Below are 23,522 nucleotides of genomic sequence, written 5' to 3' on the forward strand. Positions count from 1 at the left end.
AATAGACACCTGACTGGTCACATGCTATTTTGACCATTTTTCTTGTAATAAAGATAATCCACAAAAGTATACCATCTCTGAGTCAGGAAAAATCCAAAGTTTCTTTAAACCGCATACAGACGCGTTTCGAGCACATAGCTCTTAGACCTTTTCACCAAGGTCTAAGAGCCATGTGCTCAAAACGTGCCTGGTGTGCGGTTTAAAGAACCTTTGGATTTTTCCTGACTCAGAGATGGTATACTTTTGTGGATTATCTTTATTACAAGAAAAATAGTCTTTGTATTTTACAAACGTTTTTCATTAATGCTGTGTTTTTATGGAAACGTGAAGCTGGATCATTCCTTTGTTCACCTGTGCCTCAGACGCTGAACAGCAGTGGGATCACGTGCTTCAACACCGCCAGGAGTGCGGATGTCTTGGGGTGAGCTAGATATTTGTTTCTTTGCACTTATTACTGCTCTTGGATCGCAATGCACGGATTGATAGTGCGTCTCCCGACCCGAGTGACAGCTTCATTCTATGAGGCTGTCACGCTAGGTTTAAAAGACATGGTCAATCCGTGCATTGCGATCCAAGAGCAGACCGATGATCACAGACGTCTGAAAGAGCCTTAGGCGGGCTTTGCACACTACGACATCGCAGGTGCGATGTCGGTGGGGTCAAATCGAAAGTGACGCACATCCGACGTCGCAGTCGATATCGTAGTGTGCAAATCCTTTTTGATACGATTAACGAGCGCAAAAGCGTTGTTATCGTATCATCGGTGTAGGGTCCGACATTTCCATAATGCCGGTGCAGCGACAGGTACGATGTTGTTTCTCGTTCCTGCGGCCGCACACATCGCTGTGTATGAAGCCGCAGGAGCGAGGAAACTCTCTTACCTGCGTCCCGGCTGCAATGCGGAAGGAAAGAGGTGGGCGGGATGTTTACATCCTGCTCATCTCCGCCCCTCCGCTGCTATTGGCCGCCTGCCGTGTGCGGCAGGTGAGTGCATGTGAAGCCGGCGTAGCGATAATGTTCGCTACGCCAGCAATCACAAGATATCGCTGCTGCGACGGGGACGGGGACTATCGCACTCGATATCGCAGCATCGGCTTGCGATGTCGCAGCATGCAAAGTGCCCCTTACACCTGCAGGATGAGATACTACTACTTGTAAAAAAGCAATTTTTCTAAGAAATCTGGATACAGGGAACAACTACTCATACAATATCAGTGGCCAGGGTTCAGTACAATAATATTTGTGTAAACCAGTTTTTTTTTGCTTACAAACAGGACAAAGTTACCTGTAATGATGTTCCGAATGGGTTTCACCAGTGCCGTAAAAGCAGGAACTTCAGGATGTCTATGCTCCCACATTGGTTGCCAAATAACTAGACCACTGGCCAGGCGAAATGTCAAGTCTGATTCCTGGGAGGGCAATAATATATTAGTAAATCATATGTAATAGATGGATAATATCAATGTTTATTACACCTTGAAGACAGAGACTTCTTCTTCATAAAGGTGCTTACTTTAATCCTGTGAACAAGAGGAGCAAATAAAAAAACGAAGAGTTCCACAGTGGCCATCGAATTTTGGAGGAATTTCCTTCGATTGTTCTCATCTTCTTCATTAGCATTGCTGTGTCTGGAGTGCCCTGGAGAACCTTGATTTTCTTGGTGGATGAAAGCACCACTGCCTCCCCCCCAGCTGGAGCTTCTGTCACTACCAAACCTATCATTGCTGCAATCCTGCGGAGCTTCCAGAAGCATCCAGTGAAGAGTGTGCAAAAGCTTGGTCTCCGCAACGCCGAGCTTATCCTGATGCCCTGCCAAAGAAGCAAAACAGATTTAGACGACAAATGTCAAAGTTTACTTATTAAATTACAGATTTGCACATATGTTCCATTATTATTGAGCACAAAACAAACAACGTGCTGAATACAAACCTAGCTTGTTCCTGTTGGAGAGCAGTGTGGCTGTGCAGTGTAACACATGCGGCAGTGCAGCCTGGACTAATTCCCATCTGGAGATACTCTGGATGGCTTCAGAAAGGGCCGGGGAGAGGCCATGGAGCTTATTCTCAACAAGAACTCTTTCAAATGACTAATGGAAAGAAAAAAAGAAGAAAAATTAAATATATTAACACAAAAAGGTCTTCACCCAAATGTATTTGAAGACCCTCTATAGACTTGTAAATTAAGCTCAGAGCACTAAAAATAACGCAAGTTTTAGCATGTAGGGATTAAACACAAATCAACCATTTCACATTGAATATAATTATTTAGGAAGACCAACATGCTCTATTTATTTCATCTACGTGTCAGTGCTGGGAATGCTTTCCCAAATACAATGGAACATTTTATTTCCCTGAGTATTCATATTTTTTAAATCTGCTATCCAGTTCCAGAGATATGGGGCGCAATTCTTCAAGGCTTTACACCAGAAAACAGCGTAAAATGCTTTAGAAAGATGCAACATGGCGTTGTGGAACAATTTTGTGACTTTTGCCATTTTCACTTTAGTTTAAAGCAGCTCCACCAAGAAGGGCAGAGGCAAGGCAGGATGGGGCTGGCTGCGGCCACCTATCAAATTCAGCAAAAGTGCAGACATTTTTTACATCAAAAATTCTATCCAGTCACTGACTCGAGTAACATTTTTGTCTAGGTGCATGGAGGCGCATACCATTAATAAGACGGAATGAAACCATGAAGTGGTGCGTGCAGGGGTGCCACTAGCTTCAAAGATCTGGGTCTCCAGCCCTGAACTTCTTACCCAGAGCCCTGGACCCCCTGCGAACACCCCATTGAACAGTGTCAGCATCACTATGTTGCGACACTGTTCAGTCCCGTGATAGAGCATGGCGTAAAAGCTTTGTCTTCTATCTTTGCCTGTCTCCAAAATCGCAGACTGCTGGCCTGCGGCTTACCACGGTAGTGTAGAATAAACGTGGCACTCAAAATGGCAGTGATCCAAAAGAATTTAATGCTATACACACAATTGCTGTCACCATACCACTGCGCTGTATATTGTGACACCTTATATCATCTGGCAATCAGCTTGCATTCTGATTGAGGTCCACAATCAAGGACCGAAACATGAAATGTTTGTTTTTGGATTGGCATTAAAATCTTTTGGATCGCTGCCATTTTGAGTGGCGAGTTTATTCTACACTACTGTATGGACGGGACCCCTACTGAGCACCATACTCTATTAATGAAGTGGAGTGATGTGTATTCCTTCATTACATTAGTGTTAACACAGCCTCCTCTGCATTTCCTCCAGACCAGACAGAAGAGGAGATGGAGGTTTCATTGCCGAGAATCAGGATTAGGTGAGTATAATTGTTTTTTATATTATACGTTTGTGGTGGCCATATTTGTTGTACAAGAGGTTGTGGGGGCCATCATACTATATATAGGGAGAAGTGAGGACATAATACACTATATGTGTTTGTAGGGGTCATCATACTATATATAAGGAAAAGTGTGGGAAGTAATAAAGTATATAAGATGTTGTGGGCACCATCATAAAGTGTATATGGAGCTGTGGAGACCATCATACAGTGTATAGGGAGCTGTAGGGACCATCATACAGTGTATAGAGAGCTGTGGGGGCCATCATACAGTGTATAGAGAGCTGTGGGGACCATCATACTCTACATAGAGAGCTGTGGGGAACACCATATGTCGCGGGCGGAGGAGGGGACGCTGCGCTCACCCACTGCTCAGGTCCGGCTGCTGCTCGCTCGGTGGCTCATATATATACTAGGAGGTGGCCCGATTCTAATGCATCAGGTATTCTAGAATTTATTGTGTAGTTAATGTATGATTTTTGTTATATATATATATAGATGTTGTTGTGTGTAGTTGCCAAGTGTTTGTGTAGGGCGCTGTAAATGTTCTCGGTGTTGTCTGGGTGGGGGTGTGTGAGAGCGGTGTTGTTTGTGTGTTGCGTTGTGTGTGTTGCATTGTTTGTGGAGCGCTGTGTGTCTGCAGCGTTGTGTGTGTGTGGTGCTGTGTGTGTTGCACGGTTTTTGTGGGTGTGGAGTGCGTGTGTGTGTTTTGAGGGGAGGTATGTTTTGTGCAGTGTGTGTGTGTGTGTTGGAGGAGTAGTCCTGGGGGGAGAGGAGTATAATAGGAGGAGTAGTCCTGGGGGGAGAGGAGTATAATAGAAGGAGTAGTCCTGGGGGGAGAGGAGTCTAATAGGAGGAGTAGTCCTGGGGGAGAGGAGGATAATAGGAGGAGTAGTCCTGGGGGGAGAGGAGGATAATAGGAGGAGTAGTCCTGGGGGGAGAGGAGTATAATAGGAGGAGTAGTCCTGGGGGGAGAGGAGGATAATAGGAGGAGTAGTCCTGAGGAGAAAGGAGGATAATAGGAGGAGTACTCCTGGGGGAGAGGAGGATAATAGGAGGAGTAGTCCTGGGGGGAGAGGAGGATAATAGGAGGAGTAGTTCTGGGGGGAGAGGAGTATAATAGGAGGAGCAGTCCTGGGGGAAAGGAGTCTAATAGGAGGAGTAGTCCTGGGGGGAGAGGAGTATAATAGGAGGAGTAGTCCTGGAGGGAGAGGAATCTAATAGGAGGAGTAGTCCTGGGGGGAGAGGAGTATAATAGGAGGAGTAGTCCTGGAGGGAGAGGAATCTAATAGGAGGAGTAGTCCTGGAGGGAGAGTAATCTAATAGGAGGAGTAGTCCTGGAGGGAGAGGAATCTAATAGGAGGAGTAGTCCTGGGCTATATATATATATCTGTACTGTAATCTGTGTACTATGGATGGCAAGACTGGTGTCTGTGTAGCGCCCCTGAAGACATCAGGGTGCTACAAGGTTCTGCATCCCCACGAGGATGCAGGGCCTACCCCCTTAGGGACCCAGAACCCCAGTGCTGGTATCACCAAAAACCCAGATAATCCCAGTTTTCCCCAACAATCCCCCATACAATGGTACCCAGCTAGGGTGGGACCATGGATGGCCGCCTAGAGGTGGAGCCACTCCAGTCCACTAGTTGACCAGGTGGGAGGGGCAGACTATGGAGAGTAGTCAGTTGAGTAGTGACTGTGGAGGTGTAAAGGTGGAAGTGAAGTGACGTCCTGACTCGGGTTAACGGTGACCTGGTACCCAGGAGAAGTGGTTGCCGGTGGAGTATGGTGAAGTACTTCCAGAACTAGGAACCGACGAGGTACAGGACCGTAGGACAGGAAAGAGCTTCAAGCTGACCTGTTAAAACCTGCACAGCAAGGGGACTATCAAGGACCTTGATGACCCTAAAGAATCCAAAGACTCAGTACCAAAGGGAGAACCGGGGACAGGACCAGAGACTCCAACCCAACAGGGTTCATGCTACCGTCAGGCGGACAGAAGTGGACAAACCACAGAATGGAGACTCCCAGTTTTCTATACCATGGGGACAAAACCTACTTGCGGAGGGACTATCATACTAGCTGCCAATACCATCAGCCCCAGTAGAGACATACTGCTGCGGCAGCTCCCTACACTTAGCCGCAACACCGCAAGTGGCGTCACGTATAAACTTTATTCAATAATCCCCTGTAAATATCCCCATTACAAAAAGGGCCCAGGGCACGGAACCGGGTAACGGCCACCACTGTGACATTCCCAATAGAGACTCTGCCCGGAACCGTGTACCCCATATCCCTGGGTGCTACATGTACCTTTATACGGTCACAAATGGTGGCGATAACAGTCTTTTTAATAGCAATTTTTATTTTTCAGTTTATCAACAGCTTAATGCATTTCCGTCATTATGTACTTGTAGGTGTATGGTGGTATTATTAGTCTTCGTATAATGTGTGTTGTTTTGTAGAGGTAATGGTCATATTATAATATTATGTACTCACTATGTAGTTGTCACGCCCAGGGTTATGGGGTACTCGGTCCCGGGCAGTGTATATCTTGGGAATGTTAATTTGGTGTCCGTTGCCCGGCTGCGTGCCCTGGGCCCTTTTTGTAAAGGGGATATATTTACAGGGGATTAGATTAGTGTTCACACGTGACGCCACTTGCTGTGTTGCGGCTATGTGGATGGAGCTGCCGCTGCACAATGTTGTCCACTACTGGGGCTGGTGTTAATGGCAGTCTGGATGGTAGGCCCTCAGCAAGCAGGGCCGGGCCCCAGACGGTAGGTGAAATGACGGGTGTCGGAAGAAGGTAGTCCACACAGGGGTTCAGTGCAACTGTTTTTTACACACTTTTGCTGGTGGTAACTGGTTACCCGAGGCCGGCTGGTTTCACCTCCAGGTCCCCTTTGTCCCAGTGCCAGTGTAATAATCTGGTGCCTTCTTCCCCTACACCTGTCTCTGGTTAGTGGGTCCCCGTGGCGTAGAGCAACCAGGGGTCCCTGTCCGGTGGTGTTTCTGTCCACTGCTGTCTGCCTGACCGTAGCGTGAACCCTGTGGGTTTTGAGTCTCCGGTCCTGTCCCCGACTCTCTCTTTGCTACTGAGTCTTCGATTTTTAGGATCAGCAAGGTCCTTGATGGTCCCCTCACTGTGCAGGTGTTAACAGGCCGGCTTAGAGCTTCTGCCTGCCCTAGGATCCTGTACCCCGTCGGTATGTAGTTCTGTGAAGTACTCCACTGTACTCCACCGGCAACTACCCTCCTGGGCCCCAGGTTACTGTCACCCCGTGTCAGTGCGTCCCCTCCTGTCCACCTTCACTCCTCGACCGTCTCAGACTATCTGACGGTCTGTCCTCAGTTCGCCCCTCCCACCTGGTCAACTAGTGGACTGGACTGGCTCCACGTCTAGGCGGCGATCCATTGGGCCGACCCTAGCCTTTTACCATTGTATGGGGTGGGGGATTGTTGGGGAACACTGGGATTACCTGGAGCGTTTGTGTGTAACCGGCACTGGTCTTCCGGGTCCCTAGGGGGTAGGCTCTGCATCCTGGTGAGGATGCAGAACCTTGTAACTCCCTGATGGCTTCAGGGAGCGCTACCTAGTGGTAATGGTAGTGGACATTGTGTAGCAATATTATTGTAGCCTTCTATAGCTGTAATTTTGGTAATATTGGGCTTTGTTTTTGTGTGTTTTAGCAACAATGGTTTACTGTTATTATATATGTATAGATTTTCTTTTAAATGACAAGAAGGTCGTATAGAGAGAAACACGTACTTTGTGGCGTGAGCCCCTGATCTTTCAAGACCCTCGCAACACCCCGGGGTATGTGCATCTTAATGATTTTAGTGCATCCTATTCCAGTGAGCTCTTCATTAAAACTGGCACGCACAAGATCCTTTTTAGTTAGTGCTACTTTTTATAGCCTTTATAAAGTTGGAGGTGCTCACAGACAGACCCTCAGAGAATTTTATTAACAACACCCCCTTAAGAACAGCATAGAAATTTGCACTATATGAAAAGGTCCATATTTCTGGACCCGTACGGTGGATTCTAAAAAAAGGCAAAAATAATCAGGGAAGCAACGGAATAAAATAAGAGCAAAAACTATCCACTTTTGACCTAGAGATCTTTAAATACTGACATTCAGAAGTATAGTAAAACATACAGAGTCGAGGGACAGTACAGTGGTCTTATAATGGACACACTTACATAAGAGGGCTTGCATGCGTACACACCGTGTATATTCACAATCTATGACCTCATGGGTTGTATGAATTCACAGCTGAATTGTGCAGAGATTTTTCAAATTTCAGATTCAGTTCCTTTTATTTGAATGGGGTGTTTCATTGGCAAACATCATTGAGATGAATGTTTACATCTCTAAGCCTAAATTTCTGCGACAAACTTGGTGAGTTTAAATATACCCTAATAAAGTCTCCAAGGCACGGGAAAGAGGTCTGGGGATCATTTGAAGGTTTTCTAGTACATAGGGTTTAGGCACTATTACTGCCGGGTGCGTTTTGGCACAATAAGTTTGGGTACAAACATGGGCCATTATTAAGGTTGGGGGCACTATATGGAACATCTGCTTGGTTATCTTTATTTTGGGGCACATTGGCACTACTACTGTTAGGGGTACACTGCTTTGTACTATAGTGCTATACTGATTAGCACAATTACTTTAGAGGAGCGCTTTGTGGACACTAGTAATGTTGTGGGCACTATAGGGGAACTATAATTGGGACCTGGTAGAAACTGTAAGCACTGTTACTTTTGGCCACCCTCTGCTCTGCACAATGTGGGTACTCCAACTGATACGCTTGTTTTGGGAGACAAAATGTCGGAGGTTAATGTTGTTGCAAACTTCTAGGCAGTATAGGAGTGTTGTGATTGGCACGAATATTTTTTGGGGGACACTAATAGTGTTGGGGACATTATGGGAGCAACAAGCTTTGTATAGTTATGTTAAAGGACACTATGGTCATTTTGCTTGTGTCGACACAATGTTTCACTCTGGGGCACTCAGATTGGCACTATTGGAGCACTCTGATCAGTATAATTAAGTTGGGGGCGCAATGTGGGCACACTTATTGTTGGGGGTACTATGTGGGCACACATTGTTGGCGGTACTATCTGGAAATACTTATTGTTGGGGGCACCATTTGGGCACACTTATTGTTGGGGGCACCATGTGGACACAATTATTGTTGGGGCACTATGTGGGCACACTTATTGTTGGGGGCGCTATGTGGGCACACTTTTTGTTGGGGGCACTATTTGGGCACACGTATTGTTGGAGGCGCTATGTGGGAACACTTATTGGTGGGGGCGCTATGTACACACATTTATTGTTGGGGGCACTATGTGGATACATTTATTGTTATGGGCACTATGTGGGCACACTTAATGTTGTGGGGACTAAGTGGGCACACTTATTGTTGTGGGCATTATGTGGGCACACTTATTGTTGGGGCACTATGTGGGCACACTTATTGTTGGGGCACTATGTCAGTACACTTATTCTTGTGGGCACTATGTGGGTACACTTATTGTTGTGGGTACTATGTGGGCACACTAATTGTTGTGGGCACTATGGGCCACTTATTGTTGGAGGCAGTATGTGGACACACTTATTGTTGGGGCACTATGTGGGCACACTTATTGTTGTAGTCACTATTACTGTTGCAGCACCACATTCCTGGCTCCATTATGGTTGGGAACATTGTGTGTGGCACTAAGTGCTATCAGGAGGCCCTTACTTTGTTTTCACAATTCTATTTCTTGAAGATTTATGTGGACGATATAATTATGTGGATAATATAATTGATGCTGCAATATCTATTTAGCACAGTTGTTTTGGGATTGATAATGTTGATGGAGCACTAAATACTCTCAAACATGGAGCCTTTCTGGCACAGTATTAGGGTGGGAGCAGAATAACACTATCAGGGCACCAGGGGGAGAGTTTGGTTGTAGAATGTTACTAGGTTGCTGAAAAAGATGCCAAAAATTACTACACGGTAAAACCTATGGAAATACGTTTTCTTGACAGTTAGGGGCCAAATGGAGAAGATGGAAATTGAATGTCTACAATCAGAGGTTTGTTTGCCATTTGTTTGTCATACTACATTTTGTGTGGGATTATAATCAGTTCTGTAGTCTCCTATTTGTCTGTAGTGCTGAATTTAATTATAAAAGTAATCCGTCCGGGGACAGTATGGAGCCGAGTTGTACAGTATTATCTAGGCCTCGCATGTACAATTTGTCTTTGGTGTGGGGGATGGAAGTAGGGACTTTAGTATTTGGTCTTGTGCACTCGATCTGTTAGGATTCTAGCAATGCTCTCGGTCATACATGTATTTTTGAAAAGTTTTTCATGTAAATCTCATGGCAAATCACAAGGTGAAAACAATTTGTGTGTAATACTGATGTGCAGTGGAAATCTGTGTGCAGCTCCAGCCTAAACATCTGTATACCTCTCTACCTTCTGTTGTATGGTTCTCTATGGTTAGAACTATCTGGACTTAAAAATGTACACTACAGTTCAAAAGTTTGGGGTCCGCCAGACAATTTTGTCTTTTCCATGAAAAATCATACTTTTATTTATCAAATGAGTTGTATAATGAGTAGAAAATATAGTGCAGACATTGGCGAGGTTAGAAATAATGAATCTTACTTGAAATAATAATTTTCTCCTTCAAACTTTGCTTTCGTCACAGAATGCTCCTTTGCAGCAATTCCAGCTTTGCAGACCTTTGGCATTCTAGCTGTTAATTTGTGGAGGTAATCTGGAGATATTTCCCCCCATGCTTCCCCCCCCCCACAAGTTGGATTGGCTTGATGTGCCCTTTTTGCGTACCATACGGTCAAGCTGCTCCCACAACAGCTCAATAGGGTTGAGATCTGGTGACTGGGCTGGCCACTCCATTACAGATAGAATACCAGCTGCCTGCTTCTTCCCTAAATAGTTCATGCATAATTTGGAGCTGTGGTTTGGGTCATTCTCCTGTTGTAGGATGAAATTGGCTCCAATCAAGCGCTGTCCACAGGGTATGGCATGGCGTTGCAAAATGAAGTGATAGCCTTCTTTATTCAAAATCCCTTTTACCTTGTCCAGTTTACCAGTACCAAAGCAACCCTAGACCATCACATTACCGCCACCATGCTTGACAGATGGCGTCAGGCACTCTTCCAGGATCTTTTCAGTTGTTCTGCGCCTCACAAATGTTCTTCTGTGTGATCCAAACACCTCAAACTTCGATTTGTCTGTCCATAATACTTTTTTTCCAATCTTCCTCCGTCCAATGTCTGTGTTCTTTTGCTCATATTAATCTTTTCCTTTTATTATCAAATCTCAGATATGGCTTAGTTTTGCCACTCTGCCCTGAAGGCCAGCATCCCGGAGTCACGTCTTCACTGTAGACGTTGACACTGGCGTTTTGTGGGTACTATTTAATGAAGCTGCCAGTTGAGGACCTGTGAGGCATCGATTTCTCAAAGTAGAGACTCTAATGTTCTTATTTTGTTGCTCAGTTATGCAGCAGGGCCTCCCACTTCTCTTTCTACTCTGGTTAAAGCCTGTTTGTGCTCTCCTCTGAAGGGAGTAGTACACACCGTTGTAAGAAACTTTCAGTTTCTTGGCAATTTCTCGCATGGAATATTCTTCATTTCTAAGAACAACAATAGACTGTCGAGTTTCACATGAAAGTTCTCTTTTTTTGGCCATTTTGAGAGTTTAATGGAACCAACGAATGTAATGCTCCAGATTCTCAACTAGCTCAAAGGAAAGTCAGTTATATAGCTTCTCTAATCAGCAAAACTGTTTTCAGCTGTGATAATGTGGCGCCCTGGCCTAGCCAGGTCGTCACAGATAACATACAAACACCCCTCACCCCCATTAGACAGGGACACCAGCCAAACAAAAATCCTTGTTGCCTCCCTCCAGTGTCTGATGTCCACACCAGGTGGGGCGGAGCCAAGCGGTTGGCCCCACCCACCAAGGAGTTCACAGGCCTGGAGGCGGGAAAGTGTCAGATAGAAGTGGGAGTTTGAAGTGAGAGGAGCAAGCACTTGGGTGTCTGGGTTTGTGGCCCAGGCACTGACAGCAAGTATGGCAGACGGTGGTGGCCGTCTGCAGGAGTGGTAGAGCAACGCAGAACCGTAGGACCGGGGTCGGGCGACGGCCCGCCGGTACCGACCGGGGAGCGAAGTGAAGCCAGCACACACAGGCAGGGCCATCGGACCCCGACCAGGCTTGGAGCCGCTGTCAATAGTCAGATCCGAATGTGACTGGAACCCGAGGGGTTTCACAACAGCAAAAGTCCCAATTGAAGGCAACAGCCGACACCTTGAGGGTATACAGCTACCGCCTAAGGCTAGAGACCCAAGGGCCAGCGCCTGCGGGCAAACGGGCTCCTCCGGTACCCATACACCGGGGAGCGGACTACCGTTGGGAATCCATAGTAGTCAGAAGGAGAACATCAAGGTGCAGGGAAAGACAGCCGCCATCACCTGTCCGGGGAGAAACACTGCAGCCGGCTGCGCGACCCGTCCATCCAGCCGTTTGGTTTACCGAGGACTTTGTACCTTCTTGCTGAGTGAGTACACCCGTGTCATCCGGCACTGCGCCGCGCTGTCCCTGCGACCCTGCACCTCCCCAACCCTGCCTCCCCGTCACATCATCGGGCCCCGGGACCACCGACCCCTACCCACGGAGGGGGAAAACAACATCCCAGCTGCTCCTTACCATCGCTCCCGGGATCCCCGTCATCAGCAGCGGTGGTGCCTACCTTCACCACGACCCGTGGGTGGCATCACAGACTAAATTCCCCAAACCAACCACCCCTTTCACTCACGGACGAGGAGCGCCGCTCGAGTCCCCGGATCCGGCTCACCGCTCGAGCCACCGAGCAGCAGCGAGAGCGCAGCAGCGACGGCATCCTCCCCGCCCGCGACAACTTGGCGTCACGAACAGGATTGAACCCCTCTACTTACCAGTAGAAGTGCGCCTTGTGATCTCCACCGGCGGTGTCCGGCCGAAAATTTTGAAGCGCCGCCATCTTGGCGCGAAAATCTCCCGCTCGATCGTCTTCTCCGAGCAGGGAAGGCGCAAAAGCGAAGCCCCGCCCCCAACAAACGGAAGTGCTGAAGAGTACCAAGGGGGCACGAGAGGGTGTCTGCCTGATGTAGCCGAGGCTATAGAAAGCGGGGACGCCAGGACTCTGCAAGATATCCCGTTCCTGGAGGCCGAGCAAGTAGGATGTCCGTCCCATCCAGCAGGCCCACGCCCGGAACAGCGGCATGGGTGGAGGCTCGGGTGGCCCAATTAAGCCGCAGGCTGCAGACCCGGCTCCAGTTCCTGGTGCAAGAATGGGAGGCTGGAATGGTGGAGGTGGTGATGACCGTGCAGGCCCGTGAGGCGAAAACAGAATCGGAGGAGCGGGTGAGTGACCCACGCCCCTGTGTCCCAGAGGATCGGTCGCTGCAGCCGAGGGGCCGCAGCGACCCGCAGCAGCCGCAGCAGCGCCGGACCCGAGCGTTAGCGAGAGCGCAGCAGTGACGGCGTCCTCCCCGCCCATGACAATAACATACTTGCACAAGGGTTTTCAAGGGATTTCTAAACTTCCATTAGCCTTTTAACACAGTCAGCATACACAATGTACCATTAGGACACTGGAGTGGTGGTTTTTGGAAATGGGCCTCTATACACCTATGTAGATATTGCATTAAAAACCAGACATTTGCAGCTAGAATAGTCATTTACCACATTGACAATGTAGAGAGTGTATTTCTGTTTAATTTCATGTTAGCTTCATTGGAAAAAAAAAATGTTCTTTCCTTTCAAAAGTAAGGAAATATCTAAGTGACCCTAAACTTTTTACCTGTAGTGTAAATAACGTAAAACCCAACCAATACGACAGTAACAGAACAATACAATAAAGAAACAGAGTCTCATTCCTGTTCACTTTGCTTATTAGATCAGCTGTCTTACCACTTAAACATGGCACCGATCTACGGTAACACACAGACTATATACTAGTGTTGGCCATGAGGACAATGAGAGATTGGGGAAGAGGATTTTAACCTGATTCTACTGGTTCATCAAATAGATTGGTAATCACACAATATACTATAGAAATCGCATGCCCATCTGTCCAATCCAAATAGACATGGTTCCAGTTAAGCTCTTCAAACTATTTACGGTAGATTGTTCTTGGTTAAATAATGGTTCAGCAGGGAGCTCTCTCTCCCCCATTTACAGGTATACTCACTTGGCTCTATTCTTCTCTATAGTTACATAGTTATATAGTTACATAGTTACATAAATTGAAAAAAGTCCTAGGTCCATCTAGTTCAACCTTCCTGCACCAATTATATATGTTTGTTACTAAATCATCTATAACCCACAATGTTATATGCACTGATAAAATCATCCAGCCCTTTTTTAAAAGTTGCTATATAGTGTCAGCCATTACTACCTCTTGTGGTAGGGCATTCCACAGTCTGACTGCTCTAACTGTAAAGAACCCTTTCCTATTTAGCAGCCGTAATCGCTTTTCTTCCACTCACAGGGAGTGCCCCCTGGCCCTTAGTATTGTCTTTGGAAGGAATAAGTCATGTGCCAGTCCTTTGTATTGACTACACATGCGGTTATACAAATAAATGAGATTTCCTCTGAGACATTTTTTCTAAGCTACACAAGGCCAACTTTTCCAACCTCTCATCATATGGGAGGCCTTCCATTCCTTGCAATAATCTAGTTGTGGCTTTTGAACTGAATTAAATCCTTTTTAACATGTGGAGCACAAAACTGGATCCTATATTCAAGATGTGTCCTTACCAGTGATTTATAGAGGGCTAACAATACGTTGGGATCATGGGATCTAATCTCTTTTTAAACACCCTAAAATCTTATACACCCAAATCTTATACAAACCTTGTTTGCTTTTGCAGCTGCTGCTTGACATTGAGTCAAAATGCTGCAGTGTTATAGAGTTAACAATGAACCTTTTCTTCAGGGGACGTGCCCTGAAGAAAAAGTGAAACACGCGTTGGGATTTGGACATCCAGGCCCCATCACTGCAATTTACAGGTTAGCAAGCTATTATAACATGTGAACTATTAACAGCAATGCCTATTGATGGTTACTAGTGCTCTATTAGAGAGGTTAACAATTGATGGCTACTAGTGCTGTACCAAAGAGGTTTACAATCCCCCAATGGGTAATACAAACAGCACTTACACTTTAGCTATAGACTAGCACTGACATTCCAGCACATCCACACATCCATTCTGTGGTCTAACTGGCGCACAGACCTGGGATGTAATAGGTTGCTACTAATTGCGACCTTTGAAAAAATGATGGTAATTTTATTTAATTACAATTTATGTTCATGAGCTTAACTGTTCACTATAAGTGCCCAACTGCACTATTATTATTATTATTATTATTATGGGCAATGGATTGTCCTTTTGTTGTCAGGTTGGCCCCTGGTTTAAAAAACAAATTATGTAAATTCTTTTAAAATACTGATAATAAAAATAATCTTATTTTTGGATATGAGTACGTACCTCCTTTATTCCTTTGGAAAGTGGCTATTATATGTAATTGTTGTGGTCCCCATGATAAGAGGGTTAGCATATAGGGACACAGGATCCAATTTATCAACATTAAATCTCATTTGCCAAGTGTCTGTCCATTCTAACATCTTATCCAGATCGCTTTGTAATATTCTACTATGAAGGTCCGTTTTTAATGTCCTACATAGATTTGTGTCTTCAGCAAAGACTGACACTTTACTCTCAATCCCATCCACAAGGTCATTAATAAAGAGATTAGAATGAATCAGTCCTAGCACAGATCCCTGCGGTACCCCACGGCTGACTATAGCCCATTTAGAGAATGGAATATATGAGAGAGCCACTACTAAACATCTCAGCTTGTCCCTTGGAGAAAAGGATTCTTAGGGGTACTTTGCACGCTGTGACATCGCTAGCCAATTGTAGCGATGCCGAGCGCGATAGTCCCCGCCCCTGTCGCAAATGCGATATCTTGTGATAGCTGCCGCAGCTTCACACGCACTTACCTGCCCTGCGACGTCGCTCTGGACGGCGACCCGCCTCCTTCCTAAGGGGGCAGGTCGTGCGGCGTCACAGCGACATCACATGGCAGGCAGCCAATAGAAGTGGAGGGGCAGAGATGAGCGGGACGTAAACATCCCGCCCACCTCCTTCATTCCTCATTGCAGGCGGGACGCAGGTAAGGAGATGTTCCTCGCTCCTGCGGCTTCATACACAGCGATGTGTGCTGCCGCAGGAACGAGGAACAACATCCTACCTGTCGCTGCAGCGAAATTATGGAAATGACCAACACTACACAGATCTCCGATTTACGACGCTTTTGCGATCATTTATCGGTGCTTCTAGGCTTTACACGTTGCGACGTCATTACCGGCGCCGGATGTGCGTCAATTTCGATTTGACCCCGAAGAGATCGCAGTAGCGATGTCGCAATGTGCAAAGTACCCCTTAGTCCTAAATTGGACATGTCAGATCCTTATCTCCCCTTACAGATGAGTCAGGAGGCTCACATACATATTAGAATCCACCAATATTGGCGGGTTTGACTGATGTTATAAAAATGTGTATGAAGACATTTAAGCTGGGTGAGAAAGTTGGCTGTGATTTCTCCATGGACAATTATTGCAGTAATGGCAGCCATAAACTGTAGATCAGGCAAGTAAAAAATAAAACTTGTTGCATCCATGTTTTCACTATGTCCCCCAAATGGATAAGATGATATGTCTGTGGTCAGGTTAACAATGATATATTTCTGAAGAAACATGGAATTTTACACTACAAACACAGGTAGCCATTATTAGCTCCCATACTAACCACAAAGTGAGGCACAGATCATCTCCACTACAATAATCATACATTTATGGTACGTACCACACAAGAAGCTTCATACTGCTTGCCGAGCTTTGGTCTTAAGAATGCACTGAAAAAAAAGAAAACATGACTATGATAAATACTCCTAAAGGATCCAAACCAGTGACAGGCTGGAATAACAAATGCAATTCCCCTATTATAAAAAGGTGGATGTCCTACGGAGCAAACTGCAGATGTTACTCGTCCAAGATTTCTCTCCATCCAAACAGATGGGACTGTCTCCAACCAGCTCCCACCAGTGGAAAGGCGGAGATGGGAATAATCCTTTAAGAACTCTACCATCCTTCAAATCTAAATTTTCCTTTTAACCAACATCAAACATGTATTTTTCTGCTGCTCCAAATCTTCCTCCAAAGAAATTAGGTTTTTGACTGTCATATTTGTGGGAGTCTGTGTCCTGAATGGTGGTATTTTACTAGACCAACCACTGGTTCATAATCATGCAATTGTGGTGGAGGCCATTGAGGCCCTGAAACCTTTCATGGTTAGATGGCAGAGTGTTCTTGGGTGGAATGAGCAGATACTGAGGGGATGTATTTGTAAGGCAGCCATTTAGGTACAACCAACACTTTCATTAATCACTATGGACTGGACTTCTCAGCTGGGGAGGACAAGTAGTCGTTCCATTATATCCGCTGGAGTACACTGAGGAACATTTTTGTGTTTATGCTGCTGTGAAGGACGTCCATAAATAGCTGCATTTACTTCAAATGCTTCTCTGTAGTCTAAACTTGTGCTGCACTTCAGCGGTAGCCATACCATTGGTGCAACCTGTGCAGCCGCATAGGGGCATAAGAGGTAAGGGGCTCACCTCCACCTCCAAAGCAGCAGATAAAGGGCTGCATTATGATAAACTACTAGACTATAAAGGCCCACAAACATTTCTTGCACAGGGGCCCTCTTCTGCCCCTCCTACACTTTAATAGTAGTATTTTTAGTATTTTTTTTTAAACACAGAGTTTGATGGAGCTATATAAAGGTCCATTTAATTTCCTTAAAGAGGTTTTCCCAAGAGCAAAGTTCATTTTAATCAATAGATCTTAGAATCATAATAAGTTTGACAATTGGATGTGTTTCAAAAAATTGTTCCTGTGCTGAGATAATCTTATATATGTGTCCCCGCTGTATACTGTGTAATGGCTGTGTCTGACCGTACAGGAACATGGTCTAATCGTAACACAATTCCTGGGCAGGGGAGGAAGTAAAAATGTATCCAGACATTATAGAATGGAATAAGCAAATTAATCTTTCTTTGAGGTAAAACATTTTTTTTTTAAAAAAACAGACAGGGAAATGCTTTACCTCACAAAACGAATCAGCTATTATTCCATGCTGTAATGTTTGTATACTTTTTTATTTCCCCCCAGCCCAGGAGCTGTGGTATGATCAGACCATGTACCTGTACGGTCAGACACGGCCATTACACAGTACATAGCAGGGACACATTTAAAAGATTATCTCAGCACAGAAATATTTAAAAAAAAAACAAAAATCCAAATGTGGAAATTATTATTGTGCCTTGATCTATTAATTAAAACTAACTTTAAATATGGGAAAACCCCTTTTAGCTTGTGCTACTGTTCAGGATTTTCGCAAAAGTATTTATTAAAATATATTGAATTATATTTACCCTTAGTGCAAAAAAATAACTAGAAATATAATTTCTCTAATTGACAGCTTCTTAAAGGGGTTGTCCACAACTAGGACAACCCCTTCTGATTCCACATGATTCCCAAGGTTAAAATAGTAAAGCCGCAGCGGTGCCCTTCCAGTGGTGTCTGGGCTTACAGTGGCAGGGCGTACGTGGGATTGTGACGTCACGCGAGCTCCGTGTCTAATTTACGCCAGCTTCTGCCTCCTCACCTTTGAACTAAAGGCCGCTTTAGAAGCTGCGACATCGCTCAAGCGATCTCGTTGGGATCACGGAATTTGTGACATCCGGTCGCTTTAGCGATGCCGTTGCATGTGACACCTTTGAGTGATTTTGCATCGTTGCAAAAACATGCAAAACCGCTCATCGGTGACATGGGGGTCCATTCTCGAATATCGTTGCTGCAGCAGTAACGAAGTTGTTCCTCGTTCCTGCGGCAGCACACATCGGTACGTGTGACACCGCAGGAACGAGGAAGCTCTCCTCACCTGCCTCCCGGCCGCAATGCGGAAGGAAGGAGGTGGGCGGGATGTTACGTCCTGCTCATCTCCGCCCCTCTGCTTCTTTTGGGCGGCGGTTCAGTGACGCAGCTGTGACGTCGCTGTGACGCTGAACGAATCGCCCCCTTAGAAAGGAGGCGTTTCGCCGGTCACAGCGACGTCGCAGGGCAGGTAAGTAGTGTGATGGGTCCGGGCGATGTTGTGCGCCACGGGCAGCGATTTGCACATGTCGCACAACCGATCGGGGCGGGTACCCACGCTAGCGATATCGGTCACGATATCGCAGCGTGTAAAGCGGCCTTAAACAAATGAATCAACAGACTGGGGCTGGCGTCACATGTGAGCACAGGTCTTCTCTTCTCCAGGTAAAAACCTTTTTCCTTTATACCTACCATATCCCCATTTAAGCAGTTTTATATACATCTGCCGTAGTTACCTTTGCACAACAGGCCTACTAATGATTTTTTGAGCTGTGTATGTACACCTTTATAACATTTCTTTACATTGCATACTACAGCCATCATTACTGCACATATCATGTGAGTGCTGATAACTATGCATATAGTTCTGTTGTTTTAACACCCTCTATGGCTAGCACTATATGTGTCCACTATTACCCCCTTTTTTATTAAAAAAATATCTGATGGTTAGTTATTGCATATATGCCAGACATTATTGTGATCAACTGTGTTAATTTGATATGTTCCGTATATCTGATTTCTTCCATAATACAAACCATCAGTTCTGGTATCTCAATACCTGTGCATTGATACCTGTCCTTAACTTTTCAATATTTATACATGTGATGCCTCTGTTTTAGGTTCTCTGCCAGTTGGCATTCATTTTAATAATAATATTTTTTATACGTCTTAACTAAATCGGTTCTCTTTAGAATTTTTTTGTTCTAAATCTCGGTACCGAAATTAATCAACAGGAAGTGACCTCTGCAGCTTCGTTCACTTCCTGTTGATTACTCATTTGGTCCGAAGGCAGGAAAAGGGAAGCCGGTACTGATTGGATGAGGGTCTCATGTGATGTCACCACCCCATGTGAGCCCATACACCGCTGGAAGGGCACCAGTACGGGAAGTGTTTATAGGCTTTATTATTTTACCTGGGGGAAACATATGGAATCCAAAGAGGTTGTCCTAGTAGTGGACAATCTCTTTAAATTCTACTCAGGCTAAATGTCTTATCACAATATATAAATTTGGTAATGGTCAGTAGACAATTCATAAATGGGACCAAACGTTTCTCACTCCCAGAATAACATCCAATGTTTATCTGGGTCACTGGCGAGCTTCTCATGAGCAGTCCCTGGGTACAGCAGCAATTCTAGGTTTCAGAATGAGCCCAATCAATCAACAGATGATCCTTATACCCCACAACACAATCATGGGTATCAGCCTTAAGGCCACTTTCGCATTGCGTTTTTACCTACGTTCACTGGTCCCATCGGGGCATCCGTCTGAACGAAAACATATGTGCCTGAAAATGGTGCAAGAAAGAGCACATGCTGACTCCGTCTGCTCCATTATAGTCAATGGCCCCGTCGGCGTATGCATCCGAAACACATTTTGCAGGGTGGGGAGGAGGACGGATGCCACAACGGGACCAGTGAACATAGGTAAAAACGCAATGTGAAAGTGGCCTTATAGTAATATGGTTCACGATAAAATATGCAACAATGTATCTGGCAAATAAATCTTATTAGGCAAATACTAGAAAGGCTATGAGACATACCTATCCATGGTGTTAGTGGGGGAGGGGAGTAATGAAGCTACAGCCCTATATACCCTTTACAGGCATATAGCACTGTATCCAATGCTACATTCTCTTTGGCTTCTATTCTCCTCTGCTCTGTCTGCGTATCAGCCTGTCAGTGTCAGTTTTGCATTTTATTCATGAGGATCATGACAAACAATTCCTTATATTCCAGTATTAGGTTGGCCACATATGCATCATAAATACCATCTGCTCCATAGAATTTGATAGTAGATCCCAGCAAAATGCTCAGGGTCCATCAATAAAATCTTAAATACATGGTCAGGTTTAAAAAACAACAACTCTAGAAGCAATGCTGCAGCCCTGTCTGCCATGTAAAGGGAGCCTCTTGGTAGGGTTCCTTCAGTACTCGCTTATATGTGTATTTTATGTAATTCCTTGTACGTCATCTCTAATATAGCTGTTTAATATGGCTATTGAAAAATATAGTTACACAGTATCACTATCCCTGTGGATAAAGGACATTCTGCATTGCCAGTTAGCACTTGTTGGTCCATTTCACCAATAAATAATATGGAGCTTACAGCTGCCCACAACCATAAAGATAATGATATAAGCACTATATAGGCTCTTATTGAGCTTTAGAACTAAAGTAATTAGGAAACTGACAAAGCACAAAGCTAATCAGTGTAACTGATACCATGTATCTCATCTACATCTATGACTGCTGCATTCTCCTGTTACATAAGGCAAGAACATTTATTTACTCAATTAAATGGGGATTGTAATGGCTGAATATGTATCTGGGTGAGGGGATATAACGAGGGATATAAAAGATATGGAACAGACATCTGCTGGCTGCAAGTGCCAAGGAAATAATGTGCAAACCAGCGTGAAGGAGCTGAGCAAGATGAATGGTGAGAGCCTTCAGAAGAAGTGGTCAGTGGGGTCTGTATGGGGGGATTCTCATACAGCCCCTGATGTAGGAAGAGAAACTGGGTGAAAAAAAAAATAAATAAATATATATATATATATATATATATATATATATATATATATATATATATATATACACACACATATCTATGTATGTGTAATTTGTACATCACAGTGTATCTGAACGTTATCGATGATGTGCTTGTAACCTTCAGAAGAAGCGGTCAGTGGGGTCTGTATGGGGGGATTCTCATATTTGCAGCCCCTGATGCAGGAACAAAAAATGGTTGAAATTTTATATATATATATATATATATATATATATATATATATATATATATATATATATATATATATTAATATATATATACACACACACACATATCTATCTCTCTATGTGTAATGTGTGCATCACAGTGTATCTGAACGGTATGGATGATGTGTGTAAATATTTATACTTAAGTGTATATATATATATATATATATATATATATATATATAAAAAACATGGGTGTATATATATATATATATATATATGTATATATAAATATCTCTTTTTTATATATATATATATATAAAAATATATATATGTATATATATATATATATATATATATATATATATTATACACACACACACGTTTTGTATATATTTGTCCACATTTAAATATAAATATTTACAAACACATCATCGATAACGTTCATATACACTGTGATGTACATGTACACGGTGAACACTCTGTACACGTATTGTGCAGATGCTGTATATAGACATTGGTAGATGGATGGTCGTGAGCAGTGCACCTGTATCTGATGGCTAGCCACTGCTATGGAGTCTGTGATCTGACAGTGAAGAAGGATGTGTATGAGCAATATGCAGAATGTATATCTACCTTGTTTGCCTCCATAGAAATATCTGTATGGGGAGAGGAATGCCCCTGAGCCTCTCCTGCTCCTGCCCCTCTGAACTCTTCCTCTTCACCATCTTGCCGGCTGCAGGCTTGCTCTGCTGCCCACTTCTCCCTCTCAGCACAGCTGCCCGTCTCCTGCTCGGGAAGATGTCTGCTCCTGTGATTTCTGTGTTCAGCACCTCCCCTTGTGGACAGTGCCATGTCCCTAGCGGCAGATGATGGAACTGCAGCTCTGGTTACTGAACATCAGGGAAAGAGAAAAGTTCTGATGTGGCTGCAGGAGAGGCTGGAAATCTCTGATGTCATATAGTCACTTACTATAGTTCTATTCTTCAATAAGACCACCAAGAAAAATCGCATGTTATCAATTGCTTCTGAAATGCAATGGGTACATAAGTCTCCATATGTATATAAAGCAAAGGTCTTTTCTAGTGTATATATACTTTAGTATTTTGCCTATATGTGATGTGTATACAGTGTGTCCACCCATATCCTGTCCACCGCCATTAACTTGAGAATGGCGGCAGCTATAGGCATAGAAGTGGTGTCTAGGTATAGTAAAGTAGCCATGCACTACGCAATGAAACCACTTATACCGCTACCTGGTGGAAAACAACGTTAGCATTTTTATCTCGAAAACGGAATGAGATAGAGAAAAAACGTGAACAGAAATGCTATGATATGAATCCCATGACCCCCCCAAAACATTGAATGCTGGTCACGCATTTGGAGCTCATTTAACTTTGATGCTCAAAGTGGCCCCCGTCAGCTGCAATGCACATCTGGACTCTGGACAGCATACTGTATCTTGCTGCACGTTGTGCAATATGGTAGGTGACACGTTTGCACAAGCATCTGTGATACGTCGTCGTAGGTCCTGCAATGTTGGTGGAGGGGTCGCACACACCTGCTGTTTGATGTGACCTCACAGAAAGAAGTCCAATGGGGTCAGGTCAGGTGAGTGTGGAGGCCACTCCACGCAGCCACCATACCCAATGACTTGTAGGAAGGTCTCCATGAGGTATCGCTTCACGTCCGCAGCCTTGTGAGTTTTACACATTCTAATCATAGCATTTCTGTATGTAAGGTGTTGATTCGTATTGAATTGAGGATGCCCTACAACTTTGTAATTCACTTTTTTTCTCTATGTCGTTCCATTTTCGAGATAAAAATGCTAACTCCGTTGTGTTCTACCAGGTGGCGCTATAGGTGGTTTCATTACTACTTTACTATACTTTACTATACCTAGACACCACTTCTATGCCTATAGCTGCCACCGTTCTCAAGTTAATGGCGGTGGACAGGATATGGGTGGATACACTGTTTATAAGTACACATATTAGAGGACAAGCACTCCTAGTGTTAGACTTTGAAATGTGATGGAGATTTGCTTTCCTGGGTCTGGTCTGCAATAATAATTAGAAATAATGTGGTGGTCACTGACAGAAGAGGCCACTGTGCAAAAACAATATATGGGCCCTTTACAGCCCTATAAGTCATCATAATGCACAATTCCA

At 44.5% G+C, this 23,522-nt stretch overlaps 1 protein-coding gene across 10 annotated transcripts in view; it reads right to left on the reverse strand.

Annotated features, from left to right (window-relative positions):
* UNC80 (unc-80 subunit of NALCN channel complex) overlaps nucleotides 1–22,155 on the reverse strand; it is a 288,351-nt gene extending 266,196 nt beyond the window's left edge. For all 10 annotated transcript variants that reach the window (XM_075317556.1, XM_075317555.1, XM_075317548.1 and 7 more), the window contains exons 1-5: nucleotides 21,988–22,155; nucleotides 16,285–16,333; nucleotides 1,930–2,086; nucleotides 1,514–1,809; nucleotides 1,286–1,409 (exon numbers count right to left, since the gene is read on the reverse strand). In XM_075317556.1, the coding sequence (XP_075173671.1) occupies nucleotides 1,286–1,409; nucleotides 1,514–1,809; nucleotides 1,930–2,086; nucleotides 16,285–16,333; nucleotides 21,988–22,079 (718 nt within the window). In that variant the 5' untranslated portion in view covers nucleotides 22,080–22,155. The remainder of the gene's footprint in view (nucleotides 1–1,285; nucleotides 1,410–1,513; nucleotides 1,810–1,929; nucleotides 2,087–16,284; nucleotides 16,334–21,987) is intronic.
* Between the last annotated feature and the right edge of the window lie 1,367 nt (nucleotides 22,156–23,522).

The sequence above is a fragment of the Anomaloglossus baeobatrachus genome, chromosome 7 (assembly GCF_048569485.1).
Source record: "Anomaloglossus baeobatrachus isolate aAnoBae1 chromosome 7, aAnoBae1.hap1, whole genome shotgun sequence".
In the NCBI taxonomy this organism is placed as follows: Eukaryota; Metazoa; Chordata; class Amphibia; order Anura; family Aromobatidae; genus Anomaloglossus; species Anomaloglossus baeobatrachus.